Source organism: Crinia signifera, chromosome 4 (genome assembly GCF_055691185.1).
Source record: "Crinia signifera chromosome 4, ASM5569118v1, whole genome shotgun sequence".
In the NCBI taxonomy this organism is placed as follows: domain Eukaryota; kingdom Metazoa; phylum Chordata; class Amphibia; order Anura; family Myobatrachidae; genus Crinia; species Crinia signifera.
This window is the reverse complement of record NC_139220.1, coordinates 52,054,430-52,072,317: the sequence shown is the minus strand read 5'-3', so window position 1 is coordinate 52,072,317 and position 17,888 is coordinate 52,054,430. Positions and strand designations below refer to the sequence as shown.

General features: G+C 44.9%; 1 protein-coding gene across 1 annotated transcript in view; it reads left to right on the top strand.

The window, feature by feature from the left end:
- Nucleotides 1-7,541: 7,541 nt before the first annotated feature.
- LOC146074048 (proton-coupled amino acid transporter 1-like) overlaps nucleotides 7,542-17,888 on the top strand; it is a 61,169-nt gene continuing 50,822 nt past the window's right edge. Inside the window, exons 1-2 of the mRNA XM_083181754.1 lie at nucleotides 7,542-7,691; nucleotides 12,721-12,877. Of these exons, the coding sequence (XP_083037880.1) occupies nucleotides 12,726-12,877 (152 nt within the window). The 5' untranslated portion in view covers nucleotides 7,542-7,691; nucleotides 12,721-12,725. The remainder of the gene's footprint in view (nucleotides 7,692-12,720; nucleotides 12,878-17,888) is intronic.

The following is a 17,888-nucleotide window of genomic DNA, read 5'->3' as shown; positions in this document are numbered from 1 at the left end:
GGGTAGGACCCTGCTTTATTAACATTTAGAAATACCAGTTTCATAGAATCAGTAAATTCACTCTGCACCTTTCAGACTGCACAAATTACCGTTTTGAAATGGTAAAAAAACGGCTAAATAACGGGTAAAAAGTGCGGTCTGAAAGGGGCATAATGCTATCTGGTATAAACAGGTCCACTATATGGGATGTGAGTGCAGAGATAGTGGGTGAAATTTAATAGGATGAGAGATTCAGAAAGTGAGAGATTTGGTAAGAAATCTCCAGTTTTACTAAAGCAGCAATCATTTACACTGCAAAACCATTTTGATTTTGCAGTGTAAATGATTGCCGCTTTAGTAAAACTGGAGATTTCTTACCAAATCTCTCACTTTCTGAATCTCTCATCCTATTACATTACACCCATAGAATTTGATGGCAGATAAGAACCACTTGGCCCATCTAGTCTGCCCCTTTTTTAAACCTCAAACCATGTTTGATCCTTATTGCTTTATAAGGATATCAATATGCCTATCCCAAGCCTGTTTAAATTGTACTACTCTATTTGCCTCTGCCACCTCTGATGTTTCCACTTATCCTCTAACCTTTCTGTGAAGTAATTTTTGCTTTAAATTTCCCCTGAATCTTTCTCCCTCTAGTTTTAGCGCATGTCCTCGTGTTCTTTTGCTCTTGCTTTTCCTGTGAAGAATGTCTCCCTCCTGTAATAGGCATTACAGTGTGTGGCATAATGCAGTGTGTTGCATAATGTGTAAGGGGTATTACTCTAAGATGGAAAAATGGCTGGGGGGGGGGGGGGCAGAAACATACCCTTTCTTGGGGCACCATGTCACCTAGCTACACCTCTGCATAATACAGTTATAGAAGAGAAACTATCCTTTTATATGCAGAGATTCTGAAATATATATATATGCTCTCCACACCCAAAATATTGTTCCTGTCAATAGTGGCACAGATCCGATGCCTACATGTACTAGCGTGACTGTCTGCTGTACTTGTCCTGAGCTGGGGAACTCTGTGCTCAGTACAGCAGCACAACACAGCCTACATATGAAAAAGAAACCACTAGCAGGGTCTTTCAGACATATTTAATGATTACTTTGTGCAACTATAATCTTACATGTAAACCTCAGCCTGTAAGAAAATTATCGCTAAAGATTCCATCAACACAGGGTTGCCTAGTAGTAGTAGTACGTTTATTTATACTTTATGCCTACTTTCTGGCTGCCCTCTCCGGGAGAGTGAAGGCAGTTCAGTGAGGGGTGGGGCCGCTGACTGGACAAGAAAGGGGTGGGGCCACCGGCAGGACATCATGTTTGGTGGAGTGGCCAGCGCAATCGTGGCCACGCCAGTTTCATTCCTTTGAAAACATTGTCAGCCTTAGACGACTAAAACGCGTCAGGATACAGCCACTTTGCCAAATCTATTGGACTTTGAAGCACTCAGCCACATATCCCACTGTAAACTGTGGTCCAACAATTTGTTTGAGGTCCTACTTCCTCCACTGGAACATAGCATTCGGGACACCACCACCTGCTCAACTCTTGGGTTATCTTCTCCACCAGCCTGTGAGCCTGCCCCAAGCAAAGAGGACAGAGATACCATAACACAGTGCCAAGAACCCAGCCAGGTTTATGGATACCCACCAATATAAATTCCAGTTATAAATAAAACCAAGGAGGACGAAACGAACCATAGGACCAATACGGACTCAAGCGGGTGATCACTATAAGTATACTGCTCAGTCCAATATTTTAATCCATTTTGTTTATTTATTTTAACATTTCAATTATTTGGCTAATAATAATTGTATTCAATATTTTAGAATGTATAATAAATATCTCATATTTTTTGTGATACCCAATCGATCCTTTTTAATCTAATTTTTTATCTAATTTTTAAATTGATTGATATTTAGCACTCCACTCCCTTTTCTTCCTGTTTGTCTATATCTTTTTAAGGAACTGACTATTCCTTTGTGTGAGCTGCTTAAACACATACACCCCATTCCTGGCCCCTACTCTTTACCGATTGGTAAATACTCAATTTTTTCTTCTTTAAGAAATCAAACATCACCAAGTATAACAGAAGTCAACTACAACTCTCCAAATATATGAAAAAACTAATTTATTGCATATGTCCAGATGTTTTCATCAGACATGTAATATAATCATTTTTTTTTTTTAAACACTTACCCTGGATTCACTATATTCACGGTCTGTGCAGCACTCCTCTTTAATCTGACTACGACCGTCTTACTGCAGATAAATCTGGATTCTACCACATGAGCACTTTACGTTCAGATATACAGGGAAACCAAAACATAAAACATTATGAAAACATAAATATACCTTTGACTGTGATCATTTGGCTAATATATAACGCACTGAGGGGGGTTATCAAAGACTGGGAACAAGTGAAGTGTAGAGAAATAAACCAAATCAACCAATCAACTCATGTTTAATGACACACCTGTAACACAGCATTTAGGAGCTGATTAGCTGGTATCATCAACCCAAAATTCTATCTACTAAAACAGGGGTGTCCCAACTTTTTGCGACGAGGGCCAGATTTGATGAGGTGAAAATGTGTGTGTGGGGGGGGGGGGGGGGCATTCAGCCTGACATCCTTTGAATCATTAATCACATCAGAATGGTCCCCCACTCTGCCCCCAATAGTATGTCCCCCAGCCTGCCCCTTCACTGTATTTCCCCCAGCCTGCCCCCATTTACTGTATGTCCCCCACTCTGCACCCATTCACTCTGTCCCACAGCCTGCCTCCCTTCTCTTAATGGCCATCAGTGCCTTCATTCACTGTATGTCCCACAGCCTGACCCTCCTCCACTGTATGTCCCCCACTCTGCCCCCTTCCTTCTCTGTATGTTTCCCAGCCCCTTGTGTGATCCAGAGGACAGAGAGGCAAAGCAGGCTCTGCAAGGACAGGAGATGCTTGGGCTCCCGCTGCTGCCCTCCTCCGCTCTGCATGTTACGGGAGCTAGCTTCCCCCTTGCTGCCCACCTCCCCAAACACTGCTGTCACTGTGATTGTGGAGTAGGGGGATATATACGATTGCAGCAGCTGGGGTAGGATGCCAAACACATCTGAGTGTGGCGGCCGGTACTCCTCACTGCAGCAGACAGCAAGGTAAAGGCGCGCTCGCCGGGGCCCCACCTTTAGTGTCCTGTGCTGTGCTTCCCACATCTGATGCTCTGCCCGCTTCCAGATGGAGGCTGCGGGCCGCTTGAAATGACAGCACGGGCCGCAATTGGCCCCTGGGCCTGACTTTGGGCATGCCTGTACTAAAAGGTGCATATACATTGTGCGATTTTGACTTACGATTTACTGCGCATGCACATCAGCCGCTCATTCTTGGTCACAATTACAGTCAAAGTTCCTGACTGCGATGTAGGCGCAGTTTAATCGAAGTAGTTGCAGTTTGAGTGACAGGAAGCCGACGTTTGGGGGTGGAAACCTGCTGTTTCCTGGTAGGGTCTCAGTTGCAGATTAGTGGAAACCTCAGACCTACTCACAATTGCACAGAAGGCAAAAACAAATCGATGGGTATTGCAACATGATTTGCGGATGGGTGGCAGTTAGTGATTCATTTGCAATTATCTCGCAATTTAGCAAGGGGTTTTATCACTTTCTGTCTGGGTGGTGGCTTTCTCCTTGCAGTCCACTTTGAATTCTCAGATGAACAATCATGTCTGAATCCAGTGCCAGATTAAGCCTTCAGGGGGCCCGGGGCACTTTAGACAGGGGGGCCCCCTTGCACTTGTCATTACTGCCCGCAAACTGCATGGGAGAATATTACACTGTCAAAACACAGAGTAAAGGCAGTATAAACTTGGTCAATGGGTAACTGCAGGGGATATATATATACACACACACACCCTTGTGCCCCCATTATAATCCGGCCCTGTCTGAATCAAGCCCAAAGATTATAAGCAACTGAGGCGGTCCTAGGGGGTGGATATCGTTTACATTGTTGATAAATCAGAGAATGCAGCAATGATGCGAAAATATGTTAATGCCTTAGGACAATGGTTCTCAAACCCGGTCCTCAGGACCCCACACACTTCACATTTTCAAGGTCACCAGACAGGTGCACTCATTACTGACTGACACATTTCTAAATATCCACAAGTGGTGCTAAGTATTTGACTTTATTCTGTTAGGAGACCTGCAAAACATGCACTGTGTGGGGTCCTGAGGACCAGGGCTGGTGCTAGGGTGTTCTGCGCCCACCTGCAAAATTTGCGCCCTCCCATACTTTACAAAGAAACAGTGAAAACCAGAGGTACGCTCTGAAAAAGGTTGTGGTCTCATAAGAAATGGACATGGACACAACAGTATCCCCATTACAAATTGCGCCACACGGTAGCACAATCTTATTCCCATTACGCAACATGTAGTGCCCCTGATTCCATATATCATACCTCCCAACTGTCACGATTCCATCGGGACAGTCCCGATTTTCGGGTCCTGTCCCGACGTCCCACCCGCGGCAGGCATTGTCCCGCTGCGGGGGGTGGCAGTTGGGAGACCCCCCAATCTAGTAGAATAGACGCTGTGCGCATGCGCACAGCGTCTATTCTCGTATGAAAATGAGGTCGCGGCTAATTAGCATAAGCCGCGCCCTCATTTGCATACACCCCGCCCCCTTTTCGGACGCTCGCGCGGCTTCGCCGCGCGAGTGTCCCTATTTCATCCGGACACAAGTTGGGAGGTATGATATATGGCTGAGCAATATATCTCCCCCGTGTGTACGGGGCTTAGGAGAGCATTGTGTCCCTCCTGGAGAGGGTCATGTTGGGAGGTAAGGTGTGGGCCTGATTCTGGTTCACTTGCAAAAGCAAATTCTCTCTCTAATGGACAAAACCATGTGCACTGCAGGTGGGGCAGAGAAAATTCTGATGTTAAGAATGTCTCTTGCAGATTCATAGATAACAGAGCCCCCTACTGGAACTTTCTACAACCTACACTGCATTTAATTATATGAGACAAAAAGACTATTGTACCCTTTTGCTGTACTGTGCTTTAAGCAAATTGATTTAATAATATAATTAAAATGCCACCATGTGTGTGGCTACAGGCTGCAAAAGTGCCTCACACCTCAGGAGGCACATCTATAAAAAAAATCACCTCAGATCAAACAGGAAATAGTTCATAACTACGAAAAAAAGATCAAACAAATAAATGTATTAGTTCAAAGACTTACAGAAGCAAGTATAAACTACATTAGCAACATATATTTGAATTTGAGGACAACTACTCTACCTCTTCGCTAGCCAGAAGAGCTGAGGTACAACGCTACATTCAATAGCGCAGCGGGTCTTACAGCATAGCGCACGCCTCTCCTGCACAAGTCTATGGGGAGAGCAGTGCGCACCGATAATCTAAAGAATGCGGAAGTGCTGCAAGAAGCACTAATCCGCCGGAGGTTATAGCATACAGAGAGGGGACAGCGGCGCCGAAAAGGACTCGGGTCCGCGGCGGTGAGTGATATAGCATCCCGCCCCTTAGGCGGGTTTGGGCACTCAGGGATTAAAGTGTTCCGCTGCGTTCACATGATCAGGTGTTCGGGTGCACTCAATCGCATTTTGGCGCTCATGGATTCGGGTGTTCTGGCACATACACATCCCGGCTGTCAGTAAGTTACACCATACCCCATTCCCTGTGGTACCCGCTCTGCCAGGGTGAATGATGGAGAGGTACAAAACCACTGAAGTGGAACTCGGGCGCTTTGAGAAAAGCTGATAGTCAAGGAGGCAGCTGCTTAGAACAGGGGGTAGTCAGCCCTCACACTCTCACAGCAATATTACGAACAATAGAGAAATGGTAGCAGCACTTTAAATGAATGAAAGATATAGGGCGGGATTCTCTAATAACCCCGGGTGCACATCGCCGGCATTTGCATTGTTAATAATCGCATATGCAGTAACATATGCGATTATTAACTCAAAGGCGATGGCCGGCGATGTGCAGTGGGTTCCCCCCTCCCTCCCTGCAACCTTACCTGGCTGTAAGGGCTCCGTTTCCTCCTCCTCGCACTCGGAAGAGGTGTAGGGAGGAGGAGATCACTGGTCCGGAGGCTGCCCGAACACAGGTGAGGAAGGGCATCGCGGATCGGCGCGGGGCGGCGGGGGACGCGAAGGGAAGCCCAAAGACTTCCATTGGGTTATGCCATCTAGAACTGGCGTAACCCCCCACAGTGAAGCCCCGGCAGTGGGGCTTTGCTGCATATGAAAATGAGGTAAAACCCCCGAAAACGGGGTTTTTACGGCATTTTTAGTTTGGTGAATCTCGCCCCAAGGGAGCCATGTACTAAGGTGAAAAAAGCGGTAAAACACCTTTTTATTGCATTTTTCTATGTATGAAAACGCCGCTGGCACGATACCGCATTGTAGGGTATCACCACCTTTGGGTGGCGATACCCTATAGAAGCCTATGGGCTTCTTTTTGCCGCCCGACGCCTCCGCCGCAAACCCGCCAACCCCCCTCCCTCTGGCTTACCTGGTCCAGCTCCTGCTCCTCTGGTAAGCCCTTCCTCCCCCTAGTAAAGCAGCCGGACGTCCTTCCGGCCACAGGGGGGAGGAGGAGGCGCCGGGGACAGCCTGCTTAGCTGTTCCTGGCGTAAGGGGGGAAGCAGGTGGCAGGGAGATGATGGAGACCCCCCGCACACCACAGTACAGGTATCGCTGGGGGCCTCTGTCACCGCACCGCAATGTCAGCCACATATGTTAGTACATATGCGCTGGCATCGTGGCGGGTGGTGATGTATTTTAATACATCTCGCCCCAAGTGAGTGTTAAAAACACATTGGTTTACGGACACAAAAATTTGATTATACGAACACACAATGGAAATAAAATCAATGTAAAGTAAGGAAAATCAATTGTAAATCAATATAAAATACAGGTTCCACATATAAATGAAATCTTCTCCCGTTATAGTCAATTGGCATTCCTTTTCAGCAGACCAGACTGTCATTCCTTTTAGTACATCCCATTGGGACTCTCAGAAATGGAACATGTTCATACAGGTAAGTGCACATGCAATACACCTCCAAATGTGGAACCTGAATTTTTATTGATTTACAATTGATTTTCCTTACTTTACATTGATTTTATTTACAACGTGTGTCTATATAATTGAATTTTTTTTGTGTCCTAAACCAATGTGTTTTTAACATTCACTTGATCTTTCATAATAAATTTAAAGCGCTGCTACCATTTCTCTTCTGAATGATGGAGAGGTCAGCAATGACTGACAGCGCCCAGCCTCCCGTCACCAGGCTCGCACAGATACAGACATTCAGACAAGCAGCACGGTCATCTTCGCTTGTAACATCTTCTGGGGGTACCTGGAGATTCCCCATGAGTCTGGGACACTGTAGCGCTCACATAGGGAGCGAGGAATGCGCCTTTATCAGCTGGCACAGCCGGTGTTGTTGCTGTGCTGTTTAATTTGGTAGACAATAAAGTTTGAGTTAAAAAAAAAAAAAATCCAGCTTATTGCTATAGTTACTGTCTGTCAGCTGACCTCACAGCTCACGTGATCGGTGTCTGCAGCTGTGTAGGATGAGTAGCACAGAGGTGTAGAGAATAACATATGCTGCCGCCGGGAAGCAGGAAGTGTCATAGCACCGATCTGTCACACTCGGGATGTGGGTCTAGTCCGGGACACTGATAATGTGAGTACAGCGGGTGGCAGTGTGATTACAGGGGGTGAGGGTCGGTAGGGTGACAGTGTGACTACAGGGGTTAAGGGTAAGTCGGGTAACCGCATACCTCCCAACATGACCCTCTCCAGGAGGGACACAATGCTCTGCTCCTGCACTTCCCTCTTAATTTATAATTGCCATCACCTATGTTGAAACACCTTTCTTAGTAATTGACCTGTTCAACACAGATGAGGGTAAAGAGGAAAGTCCAGGAGCAGGGCATTGAGTCCCTCCTGGAGGGGGTCGTGTTGGGAGGTATGTAACCGTGTGAGTACAGGGTGCGAGGGGTCAGTAGGATGACCGTGTGAGTACAGGGAGTGTGGGGTCAGTATGGTGGCAGTGTGAGTACAGAGGGTGAGGGTCAGTAGGGTGACAGTGTGATTACAGGGGGTGAGGGTCAGTAGGGTGACAGTGTGAGTACAGGGGCTGAGGGATGGTATGGTGACAGTGTAATTACAGGGGGGCGAGGGTCGGTGAGTACAGGGGGTGATTATTATTGTATGCGAGTCCCTATACAGGGTGCGATTTCAACTAGACACAATGCAATGTAGGACAAAAATACCTGCCTGCACGTACTATCCTTGCCTTGCTATATGTAGTGAGCATCGCATCCCAAGGCAAAATAAACATGGTGCGATTTTGAAATACACACAATGCGATTTGAACGTAAAAGTTGAAATCGTATGTGAGAATCGCATGGTGTGTGGGCACCTTAGGTATGCTGCTACATAACTCTCAGTATAATCATTATGGGAACTCATTTGCATCAAGTTTTATTGCATGCTTGCTATTGCTTAAGAATCCTAAAGGGTATTTCTTTCAGTATGTGTGATTTTATTGTGCTGTTGTTTCTATGGTACTGCAAATTGTCTAGTCTGCACATATGGTAAACCGATAATACTGCTTTCCAGTTTCCCGTTTTTTTATTATAGTACAGACTACACTCACATTGTGCAATCCCCATTAGAATTTGCGCCTAAGATTTAAGACTTATTTGTATAAATAAATGCACTGAATTCAACTATTGAATAAATCACTGTTTTCTATAGAGCCAATTACTGAAGCTTCTAGACAGGAAATCTTTGTATGTTATGTGGCTGGAGAAATGCCCAGTCACCTCATCTCCTCAGTGGTATCACCGCTCTGCAAATATATTTGATTTCTTTGGTGTTGCTGTCTCCATGCTTCAGCTCTGTGCGGGTTCTCTTATTTGTAAAGACAGGATTGTCCTTTGTACCTGATGTTTAGAGTGTTTGTCTGTATATAATATAGAAATTTTATGTCCACCTCTCTGGCTGAACTTACAATATTTGTGAGGCTGCAGCTTACATACTGTAGTAACTAGGATCAGTATACCGAGATCTCGGTGATGTCCCCATAAATAGGTGATATGTTTAACTGCATGGTACTTGTTTCCTAGTAGGGCGCCCACGATTTTGATCGTAGGCATCGCAAGCAAAAAAATCGCGTCGGTCGCGTCGCGTGCTGACAAAAAACCGCATGCGATGCGACCGACGCGATTACCGCGATTTTACATAGGGAACAATGTTAAATGGCCCACAGACCCCAAATACCCACCCTGAAGTGTGAAATGCCCCCCCCCCAATTGTTAACGCCACCCCACGATCAACGTCAACCTGAAGCGTGCCCACGAGGGGCAGCGGTACGCGTCCTCCGACCTTTTCATACCCCTACTATCCACTAGGGCGTGGAGTGAGAATAGAATAGTGTGGCGAGCGCAGCGAGCCCGAAGCGTGGCGAGGGGACGCGGACACCTGTGAAGCCCGCAAGGGGATGTGGATACCTGTGAAGGTATCCGCGTCCCCTCGCTGCGCTCGCCACGCTTCGGGCTCGGTGGCTCGCTGCGCTCGCCACACTATTCTATTCTCACTCCACGCCCTAGTGGATAGTAGGGGTATGAAAAGGTCGGAGGACGCGTACCGCCGCCCCTCGCGGGCTCGCTGCGCTCGACACTCTTCGGGTTGACGTTGATCGTGGGGTGGCGTTAACAATTGGGGGGGGGGCCATTTAACATTGTTCCCTATGTGAAATCGGGTCAATTGGGACATTTAACATTGTTCCCTATGTGAAATCGGGTCAATTGGGACATTTAACATTGTTCCCTATGTAAAATCGCGGTAATCGCGTCGGTCGCATCGCATGTCATTATAATGGCATGTGATGTACACGCGATGCCCGCGATGGGCGCCCTACTAGGAAACAAGTACCAACTGCATTGTACTTTGTTTTCCCTAAAGCCGGGTCCACCCTGGGCAATTATATATCGTTATCGATATTGCATGCATATTATCCAGAGTTTAAGATCAATATTGCTAACGATTCGTGTGGCCGTGGGTTTTTAAACTGCCCCCTCCGTCATCTGTACATGCAGCTAAATCTGCCGATATCACCAGCGACTGCGTGTACGGAGCTGGAGGGGTGTGTGACCTCGCTGACCATATCGGTCAGTGTGTATGCACTATATCGCTCTCCCACACCACCGTCAATATGCGTTAACGTCCTGCAGCTGCTGGTATATTGGCTAGTGTGTACCCAACATAAAAGTGACATAACATAAGTTGGTTGAATTGCTTGAAACCAGGAGTATGGGTTACAGGGTCAACAGTTATTAGGTTGACACATGCATTCGGTTGACATGGTCATTAGGTCGGTACAAGCACTAGGTCGACATGAAAAAGATCAAAACTATTTTCATGGCTTTTTTTTGGGGGGGGGGGCACAAAGCATATAGAGAACATAAGTGTCCACTGTTCATGTCAACCTTTTTCGTGTTGACCTATAGTGGCTGACCTAATGACTGTCAACCTAATGCTTGTAGACCTCGTTATTGGAAGTGGTCGTTGGGTGCCCTGCCAAAAGTTCACATGGCTTTTAAAAGGATTTTTTTTACAAAAAAAGGTGGTATTTCATACCCTACCATCCACTAGGATGTGGAGGGAGAATACTGTGCCGAGAATGGTGAGGCACTGCCCGCAAAACATGGCGAGCTAATACGGTGTCCATGCCAACGTAAGTCGACATAGACAACATTTTTTTCACCATGTCGTCCTAAAGCCCCTGTTGACCTTTTATAGGTATCAACCTATGGCCTGTCAACCTAAGGGTGTGGACCCAATTTATGTTGATCTACATTGGTTTGACCCAATGACCCATACCCCTAGTGACCGCATCCCGAAACCAGTTGCATTTATCATGATGCACTAATGTGTTGCGGCTCAGTGCAGTGTGATGCTTTTGGGTGTAGAGGGTGTTCCAGGGTGGGTTGGATGCTCCCTGAAGTCCCCCCCCCCCCCCCCCAGCTCCATAGCACAAAGAAGACTTCTGCATTTAGCATATCCTGTAAGGGTGCTGTGTTGGTGCTCTTCGGCGTATTAAGTAAGCTCTTCTGGGTGAAAGTTACTAGGTTAAAGGAGGCAATATTTTAGCATTTTATTTATAGACTGGTTACCAGCCCATGAAAGGGATGGAACAAAATGACAGTAATGTCAGCATCTGCAGCTATGTGTGGGCGAATGAAGCAACACTTTACATCTACTGGCCGTCTCTGCGCAAAACACTTGAATTCCACCATAGAGGTGAGGAGCAGTTGTTAGCATTTTGTTCTATACAATATTGCAAAATAATATTTCTGAGCTGTAGAAAGCTATTCATTCTTAATGAACTGCTAACCTTTTAAATATGATTTAATTGCACTGCCATAGTGTTAAAATCACCCCCCTGCAATTCCACACCTTTTATACACCTCGTCAGGAGGTTCACACGACTTGCTGTCCCTGATCCTATCTCTGTATGAATAAACCAATCCACCCTGTGCATTTCTGCACATTAACTCCATAGTTTTACCAGGTTCCCAATTCAATGTTTACTACAATCAGATTCCCATAACTTTCCATACTCCCAAAAGCAATGGGTTAAGCAGCACGCAGCTGGTAAACCTGTCTGATTAGGGCACCGCCAAACCATGCCATTTTTCACTAACTTAAAGGCTGTGAGAGGAAAGGCCTCTCCCACGGCAAATTGGTGCCTGATCGGAGCAACGATTGAATTTCTCTATCAGGTAAAACTATTAGGTAAAACTATTAAGTATCAAACTAATGTCACACGGAGGAGCTGCAGCAGATATCTGTTTATATGTTGTGGTCCATCCATCTCTGACATCAGCTGCAGCCCCCATAGCTTCCTATTGGTGGTGCAGTGCTGTCACATTTACCAGGCTCCAAAAATGGTCTTCCGGCTAATGGCAGTAGTTGCTGTGCATGTGCAGGAGTAACAATATAAGATTTGTACAGTGTATATGTATGTATAGATAGATGATAAATGTCTGATTGTGTGTCCCCGAAACACTGCCATCTGTTGGCAGCCAGTGAAACTACATCTACTAGCTTTGGAAGCATTTGCTTTGAGCGGGTTTACACTGCCATCTGTTGGCAGCGAGTGAAACTACAGGTGACATTTTAATAGGATGAGAGAGAGTTAGAAAAGAACACCAGCAACACCAATGACCCTTGGAACATCTTGATTAAAATAAATGTGCATTAGAGGGTTGATCCGTTACATGGATTTTGATGATAGACAGTTGTGTGTGTGTGTGTGTGTGTGTGTGTGTGTGTGTGTGTGTGCTGACACGCTCAGCAGCTGGGCATAGTTGTAAAAATTTCAGCTACAGTCACACATAGGCTATAGATGTATCATGGGTGTGCAGGCATAATTGCAGGTCATTCCATGCTCAGCATATTTCAGAGGGATTTCTTGCACCAAGACTGAGACAGGCGAAAATACTCAATCTGGTGGACTCGCAGACTTGTGAGTCAACCAGAATAAGGTCCCAAAGGTAATATGTGGCCTTTTTTAAGGTGAGAGTTTTACTTTATGTAGCCACTAAAGTGTATCAGGCTGCCAATCACAGCATTGGTTCCCAGAGCCAATAAGTTATAGACACAAACTGCAGGGCTGTAATGTGTATTTCTTGTTCTCCTAGGAAGTATGGATACCACCAGGCTGAAAAATGAATCGTACAATGACTACAGCTCCACAGAGGGTAGTCCCAGTGAGGAGAGCTCCCCAGGAATCACCAGCACAAACTCCAGATATGGACAATATGAAAGGCTTGGAGAACACGGCAGCAGCAGTACAACGTGAGTGCACTGTATGAGGAAAGTTATTAGTTTGTTAGTACAGTATTGTGCTATTGTAGATGGCTACCCAGATTATGTTATAATTGGGATGCAGAGCTGGGAGAGCGCCTCTCCTTCCCTAATATGCAGACTATAGGTGTAGGCCAGCAGGGCACACTACAGCCTTGATTGGATGCGATACATCTAAAGCACATGCAATGTTTTGCTGAGGGGTACGATTGCGATTTTCTTATGTGCTGCACATAATATCTCCAGATCTGGTACTTGTTTCCTAGCACGACGCCACCGATTTTAATTGTATGAAATCGGGTCGCAAAAATCTGGTCCAACGAATGCAACCAAATCGCATGTGATGCGATCGACCCGATTTTTTTTTTTTTACATTGGAACCAATGTTAAATGGTCCCTGAGACCCGATTTTACATTGGCGCCAATGTTATATGCCCCCCCAGACCCCATTTTTCATTGTATGCCCCCCATTGTTAACGCCACGATCAACGTCAATCCACGTCGGCGTGGAGTTGATTTTATATAGTGTGGCGAGCCACTGAGCCCGAAGCGTGGTGAGCGCACGCGCATTACTTCAGACGTATGCCCTGCTAGGAAACAAGTACCCCAGATCTGATGTGCACGTGACTGCAAATTAAGGGGGTGGTTCTGGTTGGTTTGCAAAAGCAAACGCCTTCTTTAATGCACAAAACCATGTGCACTGCAGTTGGGGCAGATGTAATATAGCAGTGAGAGTTATATTCGGGTGGGCTGTGTTCAAATTGAATTCTAAATTGCAGTGTAAGAACAAAGCAGCCAGTATTTACTTTGCAGAGAAACAAAATAACTCACCCAAATGTAAGTCTCTCTGCAAATGTTACATTAGACCCACCTGCAGTGCACGTGGTTCTGCCCATTAAAGATGCTTTTGCAAACCAACCAAGATCACCCCCTGAATCTGATTGGCCAGTTTTCATCCGAATATGTCGAAATCAGACGATAACTGATCAAATGGGACTAGTGTATGGGCACTTAAAGTTATCCACCCAAAAATATCCTGCCTGTGGACTGGCAACCCCTTTTCAAAGAATTGGAAGATCCTTTTTCCTCCGTTGCTTCTACCTCCTACGACCATATTGCTTGCCCCACAGAAGTAATTAATTTGTCTTACTGTTGGACATGTAGTACAGTACTGCTGCTGGAGGTAGAGACACATGAATAACCTCCAGCTGCAGTACTGCATGTTCAATGGCAGTTATTCATTATTCATTTGTCTCTGCCTCCAGCGGCAGTACTACATTCCCATTGGCAGTTATTCAGTCATTCCTACCTCCTGTGGCATTATTGCATGCCCAATAGTCAGTAGTTTCTGACCCGATAACATGATATCTGTTGGCAGTATCCTGGGATGGTGTGCAGAAATTGGCAAAAAGGCCTCGCCATGGGTCCCAAATTTTTGTTGTTTTAGTGGCTTTAAGTGGCTGAACTCTGTCTATTTGTATGGGACATGCGCAAAAAAAAAAATCTGGGGTGTGGTGCAAGCCCTCCATAAAAACAACTAAATGTACCCGCTCCCATTCCCGACTACAGGACTTTCTTCGGGCTGCACCCACTCTGTGGAATGCCCTCCCAAGCACAATAAGACTCTCCTCCAGTCTCCAAACCTATAAGCGTTCCCTGAAGACTCATCTCTTCAGGCAAGCTTATCAAATTCCAGAACCAGTCATAGAACCTTGCGTTCTGGTGGAATCGATGCAATAAAGAATACAGTATCTATCCTTATGTATCAATGCCTATTTCCCTATAGATTGTAAGCTTGCGAGCAGGGCCCTCCTACATTTTGACTGTCTGTAAATACCCTGTTTTGTTGTATCACTGTCTGCTATTGTAAAGCGCAACGGAATATGCTGCGCTATATAAGAAACTGTTAATAAATAAATAAATAATAGAGCCTGTTTACCTGCAAACTGATCGAATGGCTGTATTGCCTGAGCTGCCAGGCTGATAGGTGACCCTACCAAGAGAGAAGATGCAACCTGGTATCGGAATGTGCTGCGCTCAGCATCTTGGGTGATGGGATGTGGTATAGTGCTCTAATAATCTGTATTGTTAATCACAATGCAAACAAATGTATCCTATCTATCAGTAAAGAATGAGCAATGTCGGCAGATATGGTGGAAAATACTTGACTTTATTAATGATTAAAAACAGTAGTGAACATATATATTTACAGAATGACAATAATATCTTAGAGGTGTAAAAATTCTAGATGACGAACAGATAATAGCACCTGCTGTTGATAACTGTTCTTCTTCTCCTCATCCTAACAATTCCTCTTTAGAATAACAAGTTTCTGCAAAAATAATTTAGCTCCCTTAGAGCTGTAGCAGTCTGAAGTCACAATCACATTGGGGCAGATGTATTAAGCCTTAACAAGAGATAAATGCCAGGTTGATAAAGAGAGATAAACATCCAGCCAATCACCTGCTAACTGCCATGTTACAGACTGTTTGAAAAAAGTCAGTAAGGAGCTGATTGGCTGGACGTTTATCTCTCTTTATCACACTTGAGTTTATCTCTTGTTAAGGCTTGATACATCTGCCCCATTATCCTGATTAATGTGAAATGTATAGACTAGGGGTAGCTAACTCCAGTTCTCGAGAGCTACCAACAGTTAACGTTTTCCATGTTTCCTCACAGAATTGCAAGTGAAGTAATTAGCTCCACCTGTGGATCTTTTAAAATGTGTTAGTCAGCAATGAGTGTACCCAGTGTGAGGTGAGCAGGAAAATGTGAACTGTTGGTAGCTCTTGAGGACTGGAGTTGGCTACCCATGGTATAAAACATTTTTGACAGAAAGTAAGGTAGCCCAGTGCTTCGGTAAGTCCTAGATTTCCTTTATGTCTGTGCCTGTATCCTAATAGAAACCCTTGGATTTAGTGCCCACTTTGGGGAAAATGTAAGGTTGTGAGTTTGCAGTTTTAAAGGTGCCCACAGACGCATCAATTATCGAATGCGTTTTGTACTTTTTAAGTCCAAAACGCATCTTATGTAGAATTATCGGGTGGTGTTTATGGGCTTGTGCGATGCGCGTTCCCGGGAGCCTGATAGTGTATGTCTAAAAAAGTACGTGCTGCACGTACTTTTTAGACTACATCTGAAAATTAACATTACAAACATGGGTTCATCACATCGCATCGCATGCATCCAAGTGCACATCGCATCGCAAGCTGGAAGAAAAATTGTATAGAACCATTGTACAGTCAAAAACGCATAGCACAGTAAAATTGATGCGTCTGTGGGCACCTTAAGACATTGCAGAAATTCTTAGCCTTTTTGTTAGTGTAGGACTTGAAGTGAAATGGGGTCCCTTGGCGATGGGCTGCAAGCTTAAAAGCATTGATCAATTCATGAACTAAAACCCCATTTTTTATTTGATTATTTGTATATTAAGGTGTTAGTTTATTATGGTGAGTGTTGAGCCCCTGTATTTATTAGAGCACGTGGTCATAGGCCACTGCACCCCATCCTGGGAATGCGGTGGTACTCTGTAGCAGTGGGGTGTTCCACTTAAAATAACACATGTAGTGTACCATATGCAAACTCCAGATGCAGACCAACTCAGATCAGCAAAGAGGGAACACTCCAGACTTCAACAAGAATGTCCAACAGAAAAAATTGTTTAATACATGACCGGATTAGTGAAATAATTCAGTTGACATTTTGGAATTTTCAAGAGGATGTACGTGAGATCAATTGATAAAAAAACTTGCCTTTATTCAAATGGCAGTTGACTATCTATGTGAAGTGTCCCAGGATGTTTTAGATTATTCAGCCAAGTCCATGACCGCTGGTATTGTGGCCAGGAGATATTCCTCTGGATTGTCAAGGTCATTTTTTCGGCAATCCAATAGGAGAGGATCCCAGCGCCAGTGACGATGTGTCTCCCCAGTCAGCTATCCCAGTCCCAGGGAGGCGTCTGAAATTTGCAGGGGTTTGGTCCCGCAATATTCAAGACAAGTGGGTATTGGAGATAGTGTCTCGGAGATATCGACTGGAGTTTGTCAAGACCAGTAAAAAACAAGTTTTTGATTTAAAGTGTCCCTCTTTTGGTGGACGAAAAATTGGCCCTAGATTAGAGTATAAGCGATCTTATCAAGTCAGGGGATGTGGAGAAAGTGCTGGAATTGGAAGAAGGCACAGGATTATATTCACAAATTTTTGTTGTAAACAAGGCGTCTGGAGGGTTTTGAACAATATTGGATTTCAGAGCTCTCAACAAAAGAATATGGAAGAAAAATTCCACATGGAAACCATTAAATCTATTTTTCTGGGCATAAGAAGGCAGGCTTTTTTGGTGTCAATCAATTCACAGGACGCTTATTTTCACATTCCAATAAGAAATGTCGATTGGAAGTTTCTCAGGTTCTTCTTACCAAGGTGCTAGTAACTCTCATGGCGTTCCTGAAAAAGAAAGGAATAGTAATCTGGGCCAACTTGGACAACCTACTTATAGCAGGGAGTTCAGAAGAAGAAGCTTCATCGAGTATATATTATAGAATAAAGGTAAATATGACCCTCAGGATACAAGCATCTCTCTTTGAAGTTCCTCTGTGACGGTTTTTCAAAAGGACTGGCTGTCGCGACTCTGAAAGTACATATATCAGCGTTTAGTGTATTCTTTGATAGAAAATTTGCGGATAATGATCTCCTAAATAGATTCTGTCAAGCCATAAAAAGAATCAGGCCTAGAATAAGATCTTTTACTCCCCAGTGGGATCTCAACTTGGTACTGAGTGTGCTGACGTTACCACCTTTTTGAGCCTTTAGACAGAATTAAATTGAAGTACCTGACCTGGACGGTGGCATTCTTGATTGCGATCACTTCGGCATGAAGAGAATAATTCAGGCATTATGGGCACAGGAACCGTACTTAATGATTTTTCCGCACAGAATTGTTCTTAGGACTAAATCCACAGTTCTTACCTAAAGTGATGACTGCCATTTCTTAATTGCATTCCGA